The 22,090-nt window shown below is 55.1% G+C and overlaps 1 protein-coding gene across 1 annotated transcript in view; it reads right to left on the minus strand.

Moving 5' to 3' along the window:
• Positions 1–4,389: 4,389 nt before the first annotated feature.
• Obscn (obscurin, cytoskeletal calmodulin and titin-interacting RhoGEF) overlaps positions 4,390–22,090 on the minus strand; it is a 141,463-nt gene continuing 123,762 nt past the window's right edge. Inside the window, 23 exon segments of the mRNA XM_036198419.1 lie at positions 4,390–4,633; positions 4,830–4,979; positions 5,177–5,252; positions 5,457–5,680; positions 5,902–6,141; positions 6,340–6,424; positions 6,955–7,125; positions 7,271–7,393; positions 8,024–8,191; positions 8,309–8,401; positions 8,586–8,666; positions 9,294–11,280; positions 11,571–11,648; positions 12,015–12,060; positions 12,157–12,309; positions 13,230–13,256; positions 13,455–13,627; positions 13,906–13,983; positions 14,454–14,514; positions 15,176–15,376; positions 15,484–15,562; positions 15,700–15,868; positions 16,181–16,293. Coding sequence (XP_036054312.1) covers positions 4,456–4,633; positions 4,830–4,979; positions 5,177–5,252; positions 5,457–5,680; positions 5,902–6,141; positions 6,340–6,424; positions 6,955–7,125; positions 7,271–7,393; positions 8,024–8,191; positions 8,309–8,401; positions 8,586–8,666; positions 9,294–11,280; positions 11,571–11,648; positions 12,015–12,060; positions 12,157–12,309; positions 13,230–13,256; positions 13,455–13,627; positions 13,906–13,983; positions 14,454–14,514; positions 15,176–15,376; positions 15,484–15,562; positions 15,700–15,868; positions 16,181–16,293 — 4,754 coding nt within the window. The 3' untranslated portion in view covers positions 4,390–4,455.

The raw sequence follows: 22,090 nt of genomic DNA on the forward strand, positions 1-22,090 counted from the left end.
TGACATGCCAGGCAGCCATGCCTCGAGGAGATGGTCACTGAAGAAACGAGGCTCACAGGCCACCAGAACTAAGACAGATACGTCTTTCCTACACAGGCAAACTGGAGGTTCCGGGTGGTCTTTACTCCACATATGTGTTGAGTTTCGGAATTTTGAGGTGCTACCAACGGCGGGGAAATGAATCTAACCAAACTCTTTGTCTGTTTACTTTATTCCTCTATGACAAAATTCTATCTGTGCAGCTTCAGCTCCATCCTCACAGCCAGCTCCTCTCTGTGCCCACTTTTCCTGTCCTCATGGTTTCAGTAAGCTTCTGTGTTTTTGACCTCGTCTTCGTCCTCTGTTCCTTCATCCTGCATCCTAGCTCCTTACTCCTGGCTATGGGAAAACTCTACAAGAGATCTGCCTTACCATCTACAGAATCTCTACCTTTCTTCTCTCTGGCCATGCAGCTGTCTACCCTCTAGAGACAAACTGCCTTGTTCTTTCCTGGCTACTATGCTCTCTGCCTGCCTCTGGAATTCAGCTCCAGTCCTTACTGCACCTGGTTATGCAAAAAGCCCTGTTGTCCTCAGCCAATCTGTCTGCCATGTACCTGAAGGAAGGGGATGGTCTGAGCTTCATTTGCACAAGACACAAAGCTATGCATCCACAGCCTCCCTGTCTCCTAGGCTCTGGGGTGGGTGTGGGGAGAGTTAGTTATCTAGTGAATCAGCAGGTCTGAGAAGCTGAACTGTTTGCCAAATGACCTAGTAGTATATGGGCCCATAAGAATTTCATAGTAGAAGACAGCTGAAATATTAAAACCATCAAATATTCCATGATAGATGGCTTCCTCTAGAAAAAAAATGCCTTAAAATTTCTAGGTATAGCTTTAATACACAGCTGAATCTCTATAATATATTCTTGCGGCCCACAAGATTGAGTATGTCTGGCACCAAAAGGACTTAGTTCCCTGGGGGTAGTGGGTACTTTCTCATATAGCTCATCATCAACTTGCTCCTGTCCTGTAACCAGCTCTATTTTGGGAAGGATGCCCTACACTTCCACATATTTGTTCCAGGCAAGGGAGGTCTAGCCGGTGAATGCAACACCTATGTCACCTGGCTGTGGCTTGTAGACAATGTGCTGCATTTGTAATTTCTGGGGCAAGGAGACCCTGGAAACCAGGTGGGGCAAGCCACGTGGTTGAGACCAACATGTGCACATAGCCCTAGCCATGGCTTTGGAAAAGAGCTGGACACAGGTTCTAAGGAAGGATGAAGTCCATGACAAAGCCAACTGGGTTCTGTAAGTCTAGTGTTGTGCCACAGAAATGGGTCCCTGGGGAGGGGCCCTGTCCAGGGAGTATACATACAGCCAAGAACTCCCACATCCTGATCTGGAGCAGACACCACGCAGTGAGAGAGACCAAAGGACATAGATTAATGTAGTGGGTGAGCTCTACCGTAGCAGTGGCTGAGCCCTATCCCAGCAGTGGGTGAACTCTGTAATGAAGAGTCGCTGAAGGACCAGATGTTGGTTGAGAAAGAGCTCATAAAAGCCAGAGCAGCGTGGAGACTCCTGGGAGCTGCTTTCCTGTGTTACTCATCTTTGTATTCCTCAAACCTAAGTAAAAGTCTTGTCACACAGGTTTAGCCAACCTAAGTGAATTAAAGTCTTAGAATTAAAAATCAAAACAACCCAGGTCTTCCTCGAGGGCAGCAAGCGTTCTTCACCACTAAGTCGTCTGTACAGCACCCTTGTTTCCTTGACAGTCTTTCTGGTTGAAACAGGATAGAGCTTCAGTGGAGATGCTATTTTGTTTGAGGCAAAGTTTCATTTTGTGGACCAGGTTGACTTTGAACTCCCACAGATATACATGCCTCTGCCTCTAGAATGCTCAGATTAAATTGCAAGAGCCGCCACACCTAGCCCCTCGATGTACTTTTGATTCGCATTTCCCTGATAGCTAAGGATACTGAATGTTTTCATGTGTTTGTTGTGTGCTTCTTTGGACAATTATCTGTTTAATTCATATTCCCATTTGTTGATTAGGTAATATGTTGTCCTAGTTTTTCATATATTCTGGATATTAATCCTCTGTCCAATGACTAGCTGGCAAAGATGCTCTCCCATCCTGTAGGCTGACCATTGCTTCCTTTGCTGGGCAGGAAAGGCTATTTGATTTTATGCTGTCTGTCTGTATTCCAGAGGGTTCCTATCCTGCCATGTACCTAGAGGCACAGAGAATCTGACAGGAAACTGAGCTCTGAAGTAAAGTGCTTGGTGTTTCTGGAATGCTTGGGGCTGACTGTTCAGAGGTCTCAGACATAATCAAGACAGGTGGCCTTGAAGTCAAGGTTTCCATAGTATTTTTGCGTCTTATTTTAGTTCATTCTCCCACCCTGGTTTTCATGATTAACGTGAGGACATCTCATTTTGTCCTTTATCAGTGCCATCCACTAGCATGTGACACAGTCAGGGGGTCCTCACCATAGGCAGAGTCACAGGGGCACAGACTTGGACTTTCTGCTCCCAAACCAAACAATAAATGACCCTCTTCACACATTCGGCAGCCTTGGGTACTGTATTGTACGGACAAATGAGGGCTGTGTCTGTGAATAGGCCCTGGTGAAATCACCAAACAGCGAGGAGGTGGAAGCAGTGGGAAGATTGAAGAGGTGGGGGCCAGTTCCAGTTCTGAGATCAAAGTACCCTAGGTGCAAAAAGACCTAAGGGGCAATGTCCAGTAAACAAGAATTGGTTCCAGCTTGGATGCTCTCAAAAAAGCAGACAGTGCTGACCAGTGCCTCAAAGCTTCTCAGCCACAAGAGACTATTCAGCAGCAATGACTGGTCCCCAGCCATCAGTGAGCATGGGTGCAGCTTGCTCCGAGGACATCTGGATCAGTGGTACTCTACTCAGTCACTGACCAAGTGGAAGATCAGGAGGAACCACTGGCCATTGTCACTCGGGGTCTTTCTCAAAGACTTGGTTTGGAATTGCTGGTTTATGACCATGATAAAAAGAGGGAGCAAAGCCTTCTTTCTATCCACGGTAGATGGGAACTGGCTTTGGCTCAAAGGGCTGCCCCCAAGGTTGGATTCTGTTCCTGCTTCTGGAAGTCCCAGCCTGAGCTTCAGCAGTCCTGATGTGGACTGTCCTTCAGACATCTAAGTGTTGCAGGTTGGCTTTTCAGTGTAGTCCTGCAGGAAGTTAGGACCTGAGAGAGTCAAGGCCCTGTGGGGAGGCCCCTAAGGCCGGCCCTCCGGGAGGTGGTAAAACCTTCCCTACCACACTTTGGATCCTGGCCAAGGGGAATGGTTTTTGCCTGCTCTGAGAAGAGGCAGTGGTGAGACCCTGAGCATCAGGATATCCATATGTAAAAGCGGGGGATCCAGGGCCACTCACAGAATAGGTAATGTTGAAGGATGGCCTGGGCTTCACCATGGCCATGAACCAGCAATGAATCCCACAAAACAAGACCTGGATAAAGACCCCAGGGGTTCATGGCCAGCAGTACCTCTCCCCCACCCCAGAGATTTATTTTATGTATGAGTGCTCTATCTGCATGTATGCCTTTATGCCAGAAAAGGGCATCAAATCCTACTAGAGATGGTTGTGAGCCACCATGTGGTTGCTGGGAATTGAACTCAGGACCTCTGGAAGAGCAGCCAGTGCTCTTAACCACTGAGCCATCTCTCCAATCCTAGCAGGACCTCTTGATTGGTCTGTTGACTAAGAACTGACACAACCAAGATGTTCAGGGCACAAGCAAGTTGCACACTGCAGTAGGGGGAAGGCCAATGGGTTTCTGTGGTAAGGAAGAGCTGAGGCTCAAAGGTTACTAGAAACGCATGAACAGGTGGGGCTTCACCGTTTTAGGCTTTGCGGGCCAAAGGTTCTGGGGATCTACCCCAGTCTGGCAGCAATGACCAGTGTCTAAAGAAACACCCGTGTCTCTCAATTTTATCAATAAAGCCCCAAATAAATGGGAGTCATCATCCTCACCCCACCCCACCCCAGGAAAAGACACCACCTAGAGGGGAAACGTCTCAGAACGAACTTCCAAACAGTTCTTACCTATCAGAGCATTTTACAAGATGAAACTGAAAGCTGATGACCATGGTGGATGGGACCGCACCTTGGCCAGCACTGCTTAGATGTGCGTATCCTTGGCCCTCTAACTTTAATCTTATTTCAGGTGCTGAAGATTGACCTGAGGGATTTGCTGTATCTCTTTGTCCCTCTTCCCAGTGGAGACGCATTTTAATTGGCTTATCGAGGATGGGTGGCTGGACCTGACTTGGGGCACAAGTTGTGATCTCCAAGTTCCATAACACTATGAATGAAGATCCCAAACACCAGGATGGTAACTCAATGAAGCAGAACACTCTTTGGCCATTTTTGCATCTTTTATTGGCACAGGTGTCCTCATGTGGCAAGGCACATCTTGCCCTGCGGAGGAGGACCTCAGCGTACCTGAGCCAGGTTGTGCTTCTTGTAGAGTAGCGCCCGCCGCTTCTCGCGCTCGCGCACGAAGGCGCGCAAGCGAGCAGTGGGGAAGGTCACCGGCGTGGTCCGGGAGCCGGCGGGGCCCTCCTCTGTCAACCACGCGCTCTGCAAGCAGGTGGTGGCGCATGGGCGGCCCCTGAAACAGAAGGTGGATCACCCGGGATCTGAGGGTTAGGCTGGGCGAGCAGGGATAGGGGAGTAAGGGGGAGGGGGATATGTAGGACGAGGCAAGTGGGGAGGGAAGGACTGCAGAGTGGGTGGGGCCGACGAAGTAGGCTGGGCCAGCAAGAGTGGTGGAGGGGGCGGGTCGGGACACAAGTTGGGCTCCTTACCAGGGTCGAGCGCATAGTGCGCTCTGCAGGAAGGCCACGGCACCCCCAGACAACCCCGCGTAGCAGCGACTCAACCGAATGAGTCCCCTGGGCAAGCCTTTCTGCAGGTCACGAGTCCCCTCGCTGCTGACCGGGTACTCGCCACTCAGCCTGCGTGGATGAGAGGCGCAGGAGACGCTCAGTTACCCTTGGATGGATAGGAGACGTAGGGACATCGAGCTCACCATAAGGGATGGTGGAGTATGGGGACCAAATTCTGGATGTGTTTGTGGAGATGCACAGGGCTCTGTGTTTAGGGCTGGCTCCACCCACCTAGCACAGCTCCCCCAGACTCCTGAGGGACTCACATAATGAAGGCTGTCACACCAATAGCCCAGATGTCTGTCTGTGGAACAGCCCCTTGGCCTTCCAGGAGTTCCGGAGCTGCAGAGGAGCATGGGTTGACACAGTTGGGCAGGTCAGGTGGTAGACGCAAGTGGAGGAGCCAGGTGACATGCTGGGCATCTGGGCCCAGGTGAATGGGCGCACGTATGAGGCTCTGCTGAGAGTTGTCAGTGGAACTGGGAGGGACAGATAGGGAAGAGCTTCCCACCTCCTACCTCCACCGATCAGGAGTCACATACGCACCCATGGTCTCCAGGTAGTCTTTGAAGTTCTCAGGGGGTGGGACCTTCTCTTGGCTGAGGCTCTGAGCATTGCCCAGGTCCACAACCTTAAGCAGGTTGTACTCGGTGACCATCATGTTCTCGGACCTCAGGTCCAGGTGCAGGATGTGCTGGGCATGCAGGTACTGGGTGGCGCTCAGCATCTGCCACAGGTAGTCCTTCACATCAGACTCTGAGTAGGAGTCCCTAGGGGACACAGATGGCTCAGGACAGGCCCGAGGCAGGAGGGGGTGTCCTGCTAGGGCTAGGCACACATGGGGCTGAGAACACTGTCCTGGCGAGCCAGAAGGAGCCTCAGGTTCTGCTGAGTACTAGCTTGATGCGGTCAGAGTTCTCAAAGTCTCTCCCAGAGACAGCTGCTTGCCTGTCTATGTCTGTCTCCCAGACAATCCATGTTACCCCCTCACCTCTCTGCCAGACAGGGTAGCAACTCAGGGCCAGAGCACAGCTCCAGGATGAGCACCAGGTGCCGGGGACTGAGGTAGGCGGCATGGAGTTGGGCCAGATGTGGGTGGTGCAGTCTCTTAAGTGCTTCATATTCTCTTAACACAGCCGCCTTGTCCTCAGGCTGGTACGGAACAATCTTAGCGGCCAGCGCCCGCCCACTCGCCTTCTCCCTGCACTGCCGTACCACACTGAACCGGCCCCTGCATAAAGGGAACGCGGGGTCTTGTGAGTAGTCTCCACACACTCAGAGCAGCAGGAACCACGCTCAATGAGCAGATACGGGAAGGGGCCCATGACAGGTGCACTGGGCAGTTGCCCTGGGGTGTGGGACAAGAAAAGCCTGCAGGAGGAGCTGAGGGACCGTCCCACCCTCCCACCCTCTGCAGACACCCCTGCACCTCCGGATCTGCATCTGGAAGGCGAAGGTCTTTGTGCTGGGGAGAAGCTGGGCTGGCCTCCCCCTGCCGCTCTCCTCCTCAGAGGCTGTGGGAGGTGAGATAGGTGACCTTGTCAGGAAGGGATATCCATGTCTCATCATCCCTTCCCAAGCACCAGGAAAGTGGCCCTTCTTTAAGATCCCATGCACTTGAACCTCTCATTCCCTGAACAATGTTGTGTGTGTTGGAGGAGAAACTCGGACAAGGGGGGAATCATGGCAGCATCTGTCATCGTGACGGATGGCACGCCTGAAAATTCCAGGATGGAACCCGAGAGCAGCCAAATGACATCTGCCGTTCTTGAGTCTACACCAGCCATTTCTAATCACCCACACCACCCTTCCATCAGAAGCAAACATAGCACCCAGTGAAGTTAAAAATCAACCGTCATCAACTCCCAGGGTGACATGAGGAGGGTGTCGGTGAGTGAAGGGGGACAGGAAGATGATGGGGTCCCCAGGGAGCTCAGGCTCTGAATACTGCATGCAGGGAAGTAGATCATCCATGGGCAAGAGGTGTCTATGCCTGATCTGATGGCCACCCTTATCTGCCCCATCTACCCCACCCAAAGCTCACCCAGGTGGTTGGGCCCTCCCAGGAGGACTTGTTCTGAAGGGCTGCTGTAGGGGCCCATTCCTGCTTTGCTGACACACGCGGTCCGGAAGGTATACTTGCCACCCCGGGACAGCTTGCCGGTGAGGTAGCAGCAGTCGGAGATGTCAGAGGCCAGGGTGGTCCAGCTGCCTCCTGACCACACAGGAGATAGAGAAGCAGTTGTGGAGAATCAAGGGAACCCCTTTTCTAAGGCTACCCACAGACACAGAGCAGACACGCCCACAGTGCCTCTCCACGTCAACCCTGCATAGAGACCTAAGCCTCAGGAAGCCTGTACCTTCTATACAGCACTGCACAATGTAGGTCACTGGGCCACAGGATTCCACGGGCTTCCAGACCAGCAGCACTGCATCTGTGTACACTTCCCCCACCTCTGGGCGTGGAGAGGATGAAGGGCGCTCTGCAAGGGCAACCTATGATCAGCATGGATACTCGACCCTTGAAGGGCAATCTCTGGCCACACCCACCATCTCCCTCTCAACAGCTGCCAGGCCGACTGTCTATTGGATGCTGGGCCTACTCTCTATTGGTTCTGGAGAGGGGTTTCAAGGTGGGATGTGTAGAAGAGATGGGCAGGGATTCAGGGATATCTGCCTGGCTATCTGTCAAGATCCCTCTCATGGGAGCCTACTCAAGACCCTAGGGAGTGGTCCTGGCTAGTGCCTCATCTCTGCTGAGTACTCCAGCAAGAGCATACAGGCCACCCAGTGATGGACTGGTACCACAGGTAGGCCAATAGTCCCTTTCTTCACTGCCCCAGAAACACCCTTGGCCACTGCATGAACCAGTACAGAAGGCAGTACAGGCAGATGAGGTGTGCAACCCGGAGAGGAAGCTCTGATCGGCACTAGATGTGACAGTAGCAGCTTTAGCTGCCCCTGACTTTTCTTGAGTTCCCTACAAGTCCCAGTTCCACGGACCCTCACATAAGAAGCCAGCATCGTCCTGCTCACTAATCAAGATAAGGTCTCCTGGAACTCCCAGCCCAGCCTCTGTGACCTGGCAGAGACTTCTGGTGTGGCCTACACACCTGCTTTCCGGAGGACACCTGTAGTGACTGCCATCCCCAGCGGATTGCTCACACAGCAGGTGTATGTGCCCAGATCCTCCTCTGTCACCACCAGGATGGTCAACAGCTGGAAGTTCTTCAGGGTGGTAGAGATGAGGAGGTGGCTGCTGCTCTCCAGGGGGGCCCCATCTGTGACAAAACAAAGCCAGCCGTGGTTCCTCCAGGAGAGCCACAGCGTCCTGCTGGGACTGTAGTTGCTGCTTGTCCACACCAATCCAGCATCCAGACTCTGGGACAGCTCCTTACCTTTGCTCCAGGTGGCCTGGGCAGTTGGTTGGGCCAACACCTGGCAGGCCAGTGTCACTGACTGGCCCAGGACCACGGTCTCATCTGAGAGCTCTCTTAGGAAGGATGGCGCTGAGACGGGGGATAAGATGAGCCTTGAGAGGAGACTTCCTGACCAGACAGCCCAGGCTGGACCCTGTTCAGCTCTACCCTCAGCTTCAACAGAAGCCTTCCAAAACTGTTTAGACCTCTACACCAGAACCCACACTGGACTCCCACTGTTGTGATCCCTGCTTACCTTGGTCCCTGCCCTTCAGGCCTGACAGCCGGAAAGAAGCTAAGCCTGCCTTCTTCCTGGGGGGCTCCTCCTTCTCAGGACCTATGGGAGAAAGAGGGCCAGGAGCTCAGGGCGTGGAGCAGGTCAGCACCAGCTTCTTCACCCTGGGAAATCTGCCAGGGGAAAGGACAGGGCCTTAGGGAGCATGTAGGAAACCAGAACAAAGCTTGGTGACGCCACCCCCAACTTCCTCCACAACAGGCTGTCAGGACACAGGCCTGAGCACAGGACTTGGATGCCTGAGGGGTGGGTGGGTGCTGGGCCTGGGGTTAGGAAAATCAGACACCATGGAGGCTCTGAAGATGAAGGGGACCTGTGGTCGCTGAGGGTCATGTCAGAGGGTCTGAATTTGGAGTGGCTCCTGGGCCAGAGATCTGGGGTCTGGTGAACTGACCCATGGACCTCCTCTCTCCCCAAAGGTCTGACTGTGCTGCTGGCTCCAGGTCCCTGGGTCAGGGATGGTCTCAGACACCCAGTAAGGAGGAGTGTCAGGGCTGCAGAGGGGATCCTAGGATTGGAGCCAAGACCTGTGGGGTCAGGCTAGATGGTGTGGGTAGCATAGAACAGGGAGAGGAGGCCAGTTGGATTTGAGAGGGCACAGAGGACGAGGTAGCCCCCCAGGGGGAGAACAAGGGACATGTAGACATGCCAGATGTTGGGGGAGGTCACCTTCCGGCTTGCCCTTCAGGATCCTGGAGATGTGAGCCATGGAAGCCTTCACCCTCTGGCGCAGCCCAAGCTCCACGGGCTCCTCCCCTGCCAGGCACCTCCCAGGGAACAGGAAGAGGCCACGGGAGGGGGACCACTTGCGCTTCCTGCCCATAGCAGCCTCTCCCAGCAGTGCTTCCAGGTCCCCTGGCTCCTCTGACTCCTCTGTAATTTCCAAGCCAGCACCCAGGCCCAGCTCTCCTGGCCAGGGCCACACAGCCTCCTCTAGGAACTCTGCCAGCCCTTGCCCGGCCTCGGTTTCAGAGCCGGGTGACTCTGGCGGCTCCACAGGTTTGGGGACCCTCCTGAAGATCATGAACTCAAAGGGGAGATATTTGATGTCATATAGATCAGAGAGGTTGAGGTAGGCAGGATCTACCTCAGAAATGTCCAAGGAGATAGTGTCAGCTGCTTCTGCATCACCAGACAGATCCCGGATCTGTACCAGGGAAACCTGCTCGACTTCCTCCCATGGGGGGAAGCTCGGAGAGGTCCTTAGGGGAACCCCACCAGCTTCAGCCATGGGCCCTGAGCTGCCTAGAGGTTGAGGGCTCTCAGTCACAGCTTCATCCTGCTCTTCTGAGGACTGGGACACAGCCCACGCCATCCTGGCCCAAAGAGGACCCTGCCCTAGCATGCCCCCTGCATCCCCACCAAAGGCAAATGTGCCATAGCCTGACACCCCTGCATAGCCCCCACGGGATTCCAGGGAGAACTTCCGGGTGGTGGCCTGCTCCTGAGGCCGCGGCAGAGGGGGTGTGAAGTCACATGTGTCTCTAGCTTCAGACAAGTCTTCAGTATCCAGGGAGGCACCTACTTGGGAGGCTGGCCCTGAGGAATTAGAGGGACTGGGACAGGGCCTTCCATGTAGAGAGCTATCCCCAGGCTCCTTCTTAGAACTGGGAAGGGAGCTTGCTTGGGTTGGGAATGGGGCTGCCTGAGGCTGTCCTGTGAGGAAGGAGCTACTGGGTGTCAAGAGGTCCTTCTTCAAAGACTGTGGAGGTAAAGAGCCAAGCGGTTGTGATGATGGAGAGCCACAGCCCTCCTGGGAGCCAGAACACAGTTCAGAGTGACAGGAAGGGGCAGGTTTCCCTCGAGAGCTGTCCTGGGATGATCCCTCTTGCTTAGCAGGCCCCGAGTCACCACTAGAAGGTGAATGGGGGACAGACTCCTGCAAGGACCCTTTTGAGTGCCCCATGTCTTTGGCAGTGGCTTCATGAGTCACCCCAGAGGAGGGTGGGAATAGGTATTGCCCCTCGCATTCCTCAGGAGAGCGGCCGGTGGTGTCTGGTGGGTTGTGGTCCAGGGAGCGGCTTCGGCCTGGGACTTCTCGGGCACTGGAACTAGGTAGTCTCAGGGCAGTCTCAAAGGAGGGTGTCTTGGTCATCAGAGCGGCCTGCTCCTCCCTAGCAGCCTCCTCCTCCAACACACTGTGCTCCATCAATGGTTCTCGAAGTCCTGGTAGGGCCCTTGCGATGTACCCGCCCTTCAGCAGGTGCCGCCTCCTAGCTGGGTGCCGCTTGGCCCCGGAGGTTTTGCTCCCACGCTCTGAACCCTCACCAGCTTGCTGGTAGAACAAGCTGCTGATAACGCTGTGCCGGGGCACACAACCTGGGCTTGCTGGAGGCCCAGCTCCCTGGGGGGATGCTGGCAGGGCTGCATCAGCAGTGGGCATGCTGGCTTCTGTCTCCTCTGGGAGGCTGGCTGAGGGCCGCAGAAAGCCCCGAGGATGCAGCAGTGGGGAGTGAGTCACAGGGGAAGGCGGCAGTGACTTAGCCCTGGCAAATGGGGCGAGCTCATTGTCTGAGGAAGATGATGAGCTGGAGGAGCCACTGGCTTCCCCTCGTAGGTGCCGGGCCACTCCTAGGGACGGACTGTCTGGAGGACCCTGGAGCAGCTCAGGGATGGAGCGCATCACCAGGATAGACTTGTAGCTCATCAAGGAGCGCTGGAAATGAAGACAGAGGGGCACCCATTGGACATGGCTAGTCATGGCAGAGGGTGGGGTGCCCACTGCCTCTATTCCCCCTGGGGGCCCCGAGGGATTACCCAGGACATCTGGGTCCTCTGCACCTGGTGCTCTGTTGTTCCGCCCACCACCGGGTGCACTCATGGGGACCCAGAAGCACAGAACAGGCCAGCCTGGCCCCTGTGCTCCTGGCCCAAGTTGGGCACACAGCTAGAGTCAGGTTCCCTTCCCTGGCCTCAGCACCTCTTTCCTGGGAAACGGGGACCCACCTGCCAGCGACTTCGAGCGAGAAGGAACTTGAGCTGCTTGGTGTTGATGAAGTGGGCCTCCTCAGCAGGCATGGATTTCTGCAATGGGAGGGGCTGTGGTGACAAGAGACCCTGGTGCCATGGTGGGGGCCCTCCGGGGATGCAGGCCCAGAAGGGCAGAGGCAGCAGACTGGCCTCCACTGCAGGCTTCAGAGTCTCCTCCTCTCAGACAGTCTGAGGGCAAATCCCTAACCCAGATGCCCATGGAGGCAGAAGGACCCCTTTGTTGCTAACTGCCTAGCAATTCTTTGTCGGGGGCTCCAGGACCCCCTGACCAATATGAAGGGACTGAAGTCCTCTGAACTGGGGACAACAGGCCAGAAGCAGTCCATGCTGATGAGACGTCCTGGCCTTTGTCTCCCTTTCTGCAGAGCAGTGAGTTGAGCCCAAGCTGGGCCTACTTACCAGGAACCAGGGGTGGGCAAGGCACTGGGAAGTAGCAGGCCTGGCCCTGGAGGAAGAAGAAAAGCAGGTGTGCTAGTCAGTCAGGTGGCCCTACCACAGGGTGACTGGAGCTTGGGCAGGGGAAGGACAGGTATGCACTCACCTGGGGGTCTTCTGCAGTGTGGCCTTGATAAAGTCCTTGGCATCCTCACTCAGATGGGCAGCCATGGGATTACTCCAAGATACCCGCCCCTCCAAAACATTCAGCAGGGTGGCACGGTCACTCTCTCCAGCAAATGGGGATGTGCAGGTCAGGCTGAAAGCAGGGATATGCTGAGGCTGACTCTCAGAGAAGATTCCCTGACGGGATGTGCACTACACTCATCTAGACCTGAGGAGTCTAGCCAGTGTCTCAGGCTGGACCAGAGCTATCCAGGATTAGCTTGGAGCAGGGATCCCGGCGAAGCCTGGAGTGGTTATCAGAGTTCAGACTAGGATGTGCATCCAGGCTTCAGCTAGGCTAGAGATGGAGGAAGAATCAGCCCACAGAAGTACCTTAGCCTGAGGTGGGGGTTAGGACTTGTCCTATAGAAGAAACAGGCTCGGCTGGAAGCGGGGATATGAGACAAGCCTAAAGTGTTATCTTGGCTCTAACCTGGGTAGAGATAAAGGCTCATCCTGGGGTGGTCACTTGCCCTTATCCTGACATGGGGACTCGTGTCCAAAACAGGACAGAGATACAGGTTCAGCTTGAGATATGGATATAGCTGTAATGTGAGGTAGGGATTTGGGTTCAAGCTGATACAGGTATCCAAGGTCAGTTTGAGGTGGCACCAGCCTTCATCGGAGGCAGAACTTCAGGTTCAGAATGGAATGGGATTCAAGGTTGTGTTAGAGTAGGAACCAGCATTTACCAAGGTAAAAATCAAGGTTCAGCCTGCAGAGGAGATCCAAGCCCAGGCTATACCACTACCACCTTCGGGGCAGCAGTGGCCACTTTGAGTGTCCCATGGACAAGCCCCCAGACCTGTAGGGACGTGGCCAAGATCTGTCACATGACAACTGGGTGTTAGTGAGAAGTGTTAAAGAAAACTTTTTATCAGGGCTGGCCCTACTGCCTGGTCTCAAAATAGCTGCCTGCTGCGTCTCGGGGTTGATCCAGGGGGTGGCCAGCAGTGTGTGTGGCCTACATGGAGCGGTCAGCTTGGAATAGGTGAGGGGGCAGGGTCTGCTTACCTGAGGTAAGAGATGACACCCACGGCCCTGCAAGAATGAAAGAAAGCACCACACACTGTGAGTCAAACCAGGCCTGGCCCACAGGCAAGGGGTGTGCATGCGGGGGTTGGAGAAGCCTGGGGCTGGAGGAGGAGGAGGCAGAGGCTCAGAGGACCCTCAGCTGCCAGACAGACAGAGGACAGGAGGCTCCAGAACCACAGCCCTCCTGGTGGTCCATCCACTTACCAGATGTCTGAGCCCTCGCTCACAGGACTCTGCTCGATGATCTCTGGAGACACGAACTCGGGCGCGCCGTACTTGCTGTACTGTGGCTCTGAGGGGGTGATTTTTTGGGCAAAGCCAAAGTCACAGATCTTAATGTCTTCCCGAGCTGGGTGCACCATCAGGATGTTGGGGGGCTGTCAGGCAGAGTTGAGAAGTTGCTGAGGGCTACGTGTCACGAGAGAGGTGACTCCTATCTCTCTGGGCCTATGGGGGGGGGCACTGAAGAGTCCTTGGGGCTAGTAAAGGACAGTGGGGAGTTCCTAGGTCAGACTGGACGTCACATCTTCTGCTCCATCAGATCCAAGCCTGAGGGCTAGGAAGCAGCGAGTTCTCTACGCTCAGTGGAACTCAAGCACAGGCAGGCTCCCTTGTGTCCCCACCCTGAGTTCCAGAGGTACCATGGGGTCAGTACCTTTATGTCCAGGTGGAGGATGCCATGGCCATGCAAATAGTGCAGTCCTTCCACCAACTGCTGGATATAGACCTTGACCTGAGGTAAAAAAAACCTGGTTCAGCTGGGGACCAGCCCCCAAGAGACTGGCTCAGGTACCTCCTGGAGGCCTGGCTCAGGTGAAGGGCCAGCCCCAGCCTCCTCTTCTATTCCATTCCAGCTTGCTCCCATAGTCAAGCCTTCCTCCCCTCAATTCGGGCCCCCACAGAATGGGTGACTGGCAAAGTCTTCCAAGAATCTGTGAGGCCTAGGTCTGGGGCGGGGTGGGGTCCCAAAGATAGGCTGAGCCTGAGTAGGCAGGAAGCAGCAGCCTGTTCAGATCATGGAGGAAGCAGGCATTGCGACCACAGCTTGACAGATATGGTCAGGAGGGGTAGGAGAGGGCTGGACATGCCTGGGTACTCTGGAAGCTGTAAGGGGCTTAGGTCAAGAGAGACTATGTCTGAGGACCAGGGGGTGTAGGCCCTGACCCTAGGGCCCCACTCGGACAAGGAGAGGGTAAAGGTCACCTCAGCCTCAGTCACGACACCCTTCTTGAAGAGGCGATCCAGCAGCTCCTCAGATGAGCACCTGGGCTTGGTCAAGGAAAAGCTGCACCTGGTTGGAATCCACCTGACTCCTGGGCACCTATGCTCACAGAGAGGTGTCTAGGACCCGAGGCTCCTGTAATCCAGATCTAGGGGTGCTAGTACTCAGATGAAGGAGGGTAGAATGGAGACTGCCCAGGGTCCCAGATGGCTACCATCCCTGAGAAAGGGGTCTTCAGAAAGACCTGGTGACAGGCTGTTAGTCAATAGCATATTGGAACTGTGGCACCCTTTCATCTCTGCACAGAGCCCACACCAGCACCCCTTCCCCAGGATCCTAAGACACAGTTTTGAGAGTAACAGGGCAGCCAGACCGTGAAGAACAGAAGACCCTCAAATAAGGCCCCATGAGCATGACAGAGACCTGGAGGAGCTGGGATGGGAAAATCTTCTCAGTCTCCAAGAGGTCACCTGTGAGAGGGACCCAGCCCACAACTATGGTGTCCACCCCCACCCCCCAATCATGCCACTGTGAACTATAGGGTCCACACACAGCCACAGCATCAGGAACAGAAATGCTCAGATGTGGGGCTAGTAGCTGTCACTGCAACACCCAAGTCTAGAAACCCCACACTCGGTAACTCCAACCCTAGCCTGGGTTCCCATGTCTCTTGAATTCTCCCTGGAGTCCAGGTGCAGGATACAGCTCCAAGATAAGGATGAGAGTCTTCCGTGTCTCAAATTGGTCCAGGAGCCCAGTGACCAGCGGGTGGCTGAGTGTAGCCAAGATGTCTCGTTCCTGGTACGCCTGGGCCCGAGTTTTGCTCCGCAGGGGGATGAACTTGGCAGCACAGGACATCTTGTTTCCTTTGTGCTGAACTTTTTTCACAAAACCAAATGCACCCCTGGGGGTGAAGAGGGAGAGAGGGAACCATGGTTAGGCGTCATGCAGAAGGGGGAGGAGTCATCCTTGGGGAGGACTAGAGTTGTGTGGAAGGTGAGGAAGCCATACCTCCCAATCTCTTCCTGGACTTCATAGAAGGAATGCAGTTTCCTCCGATAGACTTGCTTTTCTGAGTCTAGCTTGTCCCCTACAGTCACAGCACAGGATATGTACAGTATAGGCAGCTATGACAGCCTTGGCCCCACTGTTCTCCCATGCAATGACAGGGACTGCTCCCTGGTCCCTGTACCCTGCCCAGGACCTGGGAGGAGCCAGCCAACTCACCCCCATGGACCAGCAGTTCCGCCTTGCAGAGCACCTGTCCACCTGCATTATGGGCAAGGCATGTGTAGACGCCAGCATCATGTGGAGCCACATCAGTCAGCACCAAGGAATATGTAGTCCCATCCTGCCGCTGGCTCAGCCTGTCACTGCTCATCAGCTGGTTGCTGTCCTGGACACACACACAGGAGGCAGCCTGGGCTACCATCAGCCTACCCTGGGAAATACTTGCACCTGGACCCACACACCCTTCCTGGAGCAGTGCTTCCAACACCTGCTGTATGTCCAGCCCCAGGTGCAGGCCAAAAGTGGGATGGGAAGGTACAGGATAGGGCTGCAAGGTGGGGCCATGGAGTGGGGGTTGCAGATTGGATGGTGGGGTGCATGAGCCCCATACTCCAACATGGTCCCATGTATATGTGAGCTCATGCCCTCCAGCTCCTGAAGCCTGTCTCCTCCCCCTGCTGCCCGGGCCTGCTCCTACCTTGTACCAGGTCACTGTGGGTGGTGGGTTGCCTTCGATGACAGCGTCAAACTGTGCCGTGTCACCTATGTGGACTTGGACATCCTCAATAGTGACCTGCATGGATGGGGCCCCTGGGAGAGGTGGGAAGAGAACCTGTGTGTGGGGACCCTCAGGCTTCAGAGCCCTGGGTGCACAGTCTACCATGTACATCTGTGGTCAGTAAAGCCTTGGTTTATGTCCCTTGGACCAGAAGCCCACCTCCTTCCCTGCTGACAGTGACCCCAACCTCACTGCCTAGGCATCTGGTGGCTGCAAAGAGCTTCCTTCATTCCAGCTGATGTTTCTCCTGCTTTAATTTCAGCTGCCCAAGCAATCACAGGACAGTCAAGCCCAAGCAGGCAGAATGCAGAAAGGCTCTCTCACATATAGAACCTGCAGGCACCACAGATGCAGCTTCCGGCCTCTTCCCAGAGAAGAGGGAAGGGGGCGCCTCAGAAAGAAGGAGTGGGGGAAAGCGGGCTGAGGCATGCCATGTGACTTAACCAGGCCCTCAGAGAAATGCCCCTGGCACCTGGCATGGGCACACCCCCATCCGGCTGGCCCACTTCCATACTTGTGGCACTTGTGGCAGGAGCTTGGTACACATAGGTCCTCTGTGTGGTCTCCATGACGACTTGGCTGTGCACATCCAAGAGCAGCGGCCCAGCACCTGCACCTGGCCAGGCTGTTCCCTCCACCCTGGAGTCAAGGCAGGGTGGTCTCCACTCAGTGAGGCACCCAGACTCTGTACCTCCCGGGCAACTGTGGCTCAGGGTGGGAGGGTGACCCTAATGTCCCTCTTTGTGGGGTTAGATGTATGGACACAGGCCCGGGGCTTCTCCCCAAGACCTTAGGCACTAGAGTGGGTCCTTCTTCCCTCCCCTGCCCACCAGCTTGGGCTGGAGCCTGTAAGAAGTGTGCTGGAGAGCTTTAAGTCCACTCTGCTAACTCTTCAAGGCCATGAAGCCAGAGGCGGGAGGCCCTGCAATGCCAACCCAGGGTGTCCCTTTGGGGGCAGTTTCTGGCTCAAGAAGTTACCGAATAGGTACAGTCCGTCCCTGGGCCCCAGAAGTCGTTGTTGTCTCCTGCTCCATGCCTTTGTGCATGTCAGGCTGTGAGACCTCGGGTGAGTCAGCTGGTGGAAGACAGGGAGCCTAGTGAGTTGAATCTAGGCTCGGGGCGGAAGGACATCCTTTAACAAGCATGGGTCCCCCGTGTGACCAGTGTGGGGTGGTTGCAAAGTCAAAAGCAGCTCCAAGGCCAGAGCTACTCAGGTTCCCTGAGTAGGAACCAGGCCCCCACAATGAGTCCTGTCCCCCACAACCTAGTGATGTACGCTGGCTGTCCCACTGAAGCCAGACATCAGAGTCCTCCAGCTCCCCACCAAGGTGTCCTAGCCCACCAGCCAGGCGCCATGGGGATGCAGCAGCTCTGCCCTCCAGGACCTGTGCATCCAGCCAGGCTGACATTCCATGAGAACAGGACACAGGTGGCAGTGTGGGGCCCTGCGGAGGATATTTTACTCCTTGACAAGATAAGACACACCACACTGACTAGTTAGAAAAGAGGAACTTGGGACAAACTAAGTGGACAGATGGCACATTTGGGGAAACTGAGCTTCTAGGTATAGGAGTGGGCACCTCCGGGTCCCGGTACGTGCATAGGTGACCTGGGTGGACCCAGTTGATAGATAGGAAAACTGAAGTCAAGTTAAGGTTGGGCCTTGACCAGACAAAGTACATGATGGCACATGAGGCCATAAAGATCCCAAAGTGCCCCAGGGCTCTGCAACTTTGTAACTATAGAGTGGGTAATGGAGGTGATCAGTTAGCTCCCTACTGGCCTCACCAGGTATACCTGAGGCTGTCGTGCCTGGGATCTGGGGAGTAGCCTCTTCAAATGCAGGTGGCTCACTTTGTCTGGTGTGGGGGAAATCCCCCGGGGAGGGGCTCAGGGCTTCTGAGCTCAGCAGTCTCCAAAGGACAGAAGTGGCATCTTGGTCAGCTCCGTCCTGGGTAGGGTGGACTGAGTCCTCCACAGAGGTGTCTGTGGACAGGAGAATGGGAACACAAGGTAAGTCTGGCCTGAGGACTGAAATCCCAGGCATGGGCTCTGAGTGCCCACCCCCGTTCTCAGAGACTGCCTTCTCATGCTTATCCTGCTGCCTGTTCCTGGCTTTGGAAGACCCAGGTGGATACGGCACGGTGAGATGCTCTGAGCTCAGGGACAGGGCCACCGTTTCCTCCACCAGAGCCATGTACACCCAGGGCCAGCCTCCTCAAAGCTAAAGGAAGTGTACATCTCCTTCAGAAAGTCCCATCTTCAGTGTGACTCCAGCCCCACACACCTTCCATCTCAGCCTGCCTCCCCTCAAGGCTGGCTCTAGACTCTAAACCTTAGACAGACCGGCACATATTCAGGGTCAGGGGAACCATAGGATCGAGCATTCAGGAAGCCATGCCCATATTTCACCTCCCAGGGCATTCAGGCCTCACCCCATGTGGCTGACAGCTTTCTGCCCCCCACCTAAGTGGTCCCAGCCCAGCCAAAGCCCATGTCCTTACCCAGTACCTAGTGAGCAACCCCAGTACTCCTCTAACCCTCTCCTGGGTGTGGCTCATGTTCTCTCTCCTGTACCTTTCAGACCTGCTTACCCACGTTGGGGTTCCACACACATGCCCCAGGACTGCTGACCACTCCTTTGCCAGCAAGCCCCCGCCCATAGCCTCCTCACCCAGATCCTCCTCCGTGCTTGCGAATGAGGCATCTTTGATACCCCAGACCAAGGCTGGACAGGCACCCAGACCTTCTCCCCAACTCCAAGAGGCCAGCAACACCCTTAGAATGGGCCTCAGGGCTAGAGGCCTCCTGGCCCTCACAGACAAGTGCTAGGATCGTAGGTCATCTCCTTTGAAGACGATGGAATCGACTCCTATATGTTGAGAGCTTAGGACACATGGGTCACCCAATCTCACTCATGACTCCCTATTTGACCTACAATGGTCTCAACCATCCATGGCTTAAGAAGGTCTACTCAGATTCCCACAGGCCAAAAGTGACCATGATGCCTGCCCTGGTCACACTGTGAGTCTCAAAGACCAGCCCCTAGACACTGTCAAGGAAAGATTCATTATTGATCCTACTCTACCCACGGACCTCAAGGCAGGCTGGGACCTGCATGCCCTTCATCAGAGGACACAGGTAGCCAAACACCCTAGGAGTCCTATATGACCTGAGATGTGACCTTGGAAAAAAAATGAGTAGGTCTAGCAGGTATTTATAAGAGGAGGGACCCTAAACTTCCAGAACAAGCAAGAAGAAACAGAGAGGAGGGTCTAGGACTTGTTTTATTGTTCTCATCAGGACAATGGCCTGGGGTTTCCCCCACCCCACAGCCCGTGTCCACCATAGAAGTGGCCCTGAAGATCTGCGGAGCTGATGGCAGGTCAGCACAGGCCTTGGGTGCAGAAGACCCTCAATGGGGATACGTCTCAGGGCAAACACCCAAATCCACATCTTGTTTTCAGAGCCCCACAGAAGGCCCGAGGGATGGAGTCCAAAGTTGGAGTCTCTGAACTGCTCCTGGCCAGAGCTCTTCTGAAGTGACATGGGCATATTCCAACATTGTAGGAACTTCTCCATCTTCCCGGCAAAGCACAAGTCCAGTGAGGTAGGAAGGACCGGGCAGGAAAGCAAGGAAGACTCCATCCCAGACTGGAGAAGAGCAGGGGGTAAGAGGTCCCCGAGGTAAGCTGTGGGTTCCAGGGTAGGTGCTGGTACCTGGCAGGGCCCAAGGCTCTGGGCCACTCACCTTACCTTGTTGTCCCCAGGTTGTGTCCCCAGGGTGTGGTATCAACTCTGGGAGGGGTCTGGGGCCTCTCCCCCATCGGGGTTAATATGCAGAGTGACTGTCTCTCCTACAGTCCCAAAGCTGACCGTCTGGGTAGAAACCTCTGTCTTGAAGCTATTCTGACCGCCATCTACAGAACTCTGGACGTGGGCATGGAAGGAGCTTGTCCAAGGGGTGGCACTTACTGGCTCTGTCCAGTCCTCACGCAAGAGGAAGGAGACACCCTCGGGGCTGTGGACTTGGGGCCCTGACCCGAAGAAGCTGGGTATGGCACCGGGGACCGGAGGACGCCCCACATTGAGCAGGACAGGTTGCCCCACAGTGGGCTCTCTGATCTCTCTCTGGAGCACAGAGACTTCACAGGGAGGTTCATCAGGGGTGCTGGGGGTGGGGTCCCCGCAGCCAAAGGTCTCTCCTTCCTGGGGTACATAGTCTTCCAGGTCAGCCAATGTTAGCACCCTGCCATTGTGCATAAGGATTTTAGGGTCACGGCCCTGAAGGCTGCCCATGTCCTGGGGCTCTTCTATTAGCGAGATATTCTCTTCTCTGTCGCTGCCTCCTTCCTCCCTTGCAAAGTTCTCTTCCTCCTGGGAGGCTTCAACCTCCTTTGGCTCAGGGCTAGCAGTTGCCCAGTCCACATTGCCCATTGAGTCCACACGGAAGACGAGGGGTTCACCAACATGGACTACAGCAGGGCTGCGGGTCCGGGCTTCCCGGGACACACTCTTGTTGTTGGAGTTGTTGGCATTTGGGTCCCTGCCAGCGATGCCACTAGGCAGTGTGAAGACGATCCCCTCTCCACTGCTGGGCATCTCTCGGACAGGAGATGCACCCCGTGACCCCTGTCTTCTTCACCCGGACTTCAATGGTTTCCTCAACCTCTAACCACTTGGGTTTGGGCTGCGAGGCTGGAGCAAGGGTTTCAGCCTCTGTCACAAACAGTGCAGGCACTGGGGCCTTCCTGCTCACTTCTACCTCAAGTCTCCGGGATGGGCTGGTTCCGGGTGGGTACAGCATCTCGGGGGCCAACAGCCCTGGCCTCAGTGGACTGGCAGAGCGGCGGGAGGGTGAACGGGAGGGAGACTTGCTGGGGGACTGTCGTCGGCCACGGGGACTCTTCACCACGGTGGTGATGGTCTCTTCTCTGGTAGAGGGAGAGGGCCCAAGAAGAGATGGGCACAGAGACTCACGGCTTCACCCAGCATTATGCCATCAGCATAAGTCAGAGCCCAAGTTAGTGCATGTGTGAGTGAGTGAGCAGGGGATAAGACAGTACAAACTCCTACACATGCACTTGAGCCCAACCTGTACAATCCTAGCTAAGAAAACCAAAGAAACAAAGCACAAAAGTTCCAGTGGTCAGCCTCAGACTTGTTTGGTATGGGATCTCAAACAAGAGTCCTAGGTGCCTCCTACCACCAAGTGAGGTGTGCTTTGCAAATGTCCCCTATACTGGTCACCCCTCTTTTCCATCCCGAGAAGTACTTTGCCCCCTAGGGATAGTACTTGGCCAGCTCTCCGTGCCCGAAGCTCCTCAGTTAATAAGGATGGATGGCTAGCAGATGCAGCAGCCACATGCACAATACCAAGCTCCGGGTGCAGCTGCCTCTGACCTGCAGCCAGTCTTCCTGCTTTCTGGCGTTGAAGGGGTGAGAACAGTGAGGGCTCATCAGACCCAGGAGGACACCTGAATTGGCTACTTAGCTCTGGACTGCTCTGGGGCTGCCACAGGCCTTGTGACTTCTTGCATGCCCTATTCTGCGTTCCACCTTCCAAAATGGGAGCAAGGGTGACAGGAAAGGGAAGCAGAACTTGGGCACCAGGGTGAGTGGCAGGCCTTGGCTAGGACTTTCCAAGCTTTTGAGTAAGGGCTCAATTACTTCTTGCTCCCAGCAGAGGTATGGATACAAAAACAGAAAGGTGGAGAACTTTCCCAGGGCTATGTCACAAATACTGGTTAACTGGGTCTCCTTGGGCACCAGGGACCATGGTCTGGATACCTCAAAGTGTCTGATAATACAGCTCCCCACATGGCAGAT

The sequence above is a fragment of the Onychomys torridus genome, chromosome 8 (genome assembly GCF_903995425.1).
Source record: "Onychomys torridus chromosome 8, mOncTor1.1, whole genome shotgun sequence".
NCBI classification, from domain to species: domain Eukaryota; kingdom Metazoa; phylum Chordata; class Mammalia; order Rodentia; family Cricetidae; genus Onychomys; species Onychomys torridus.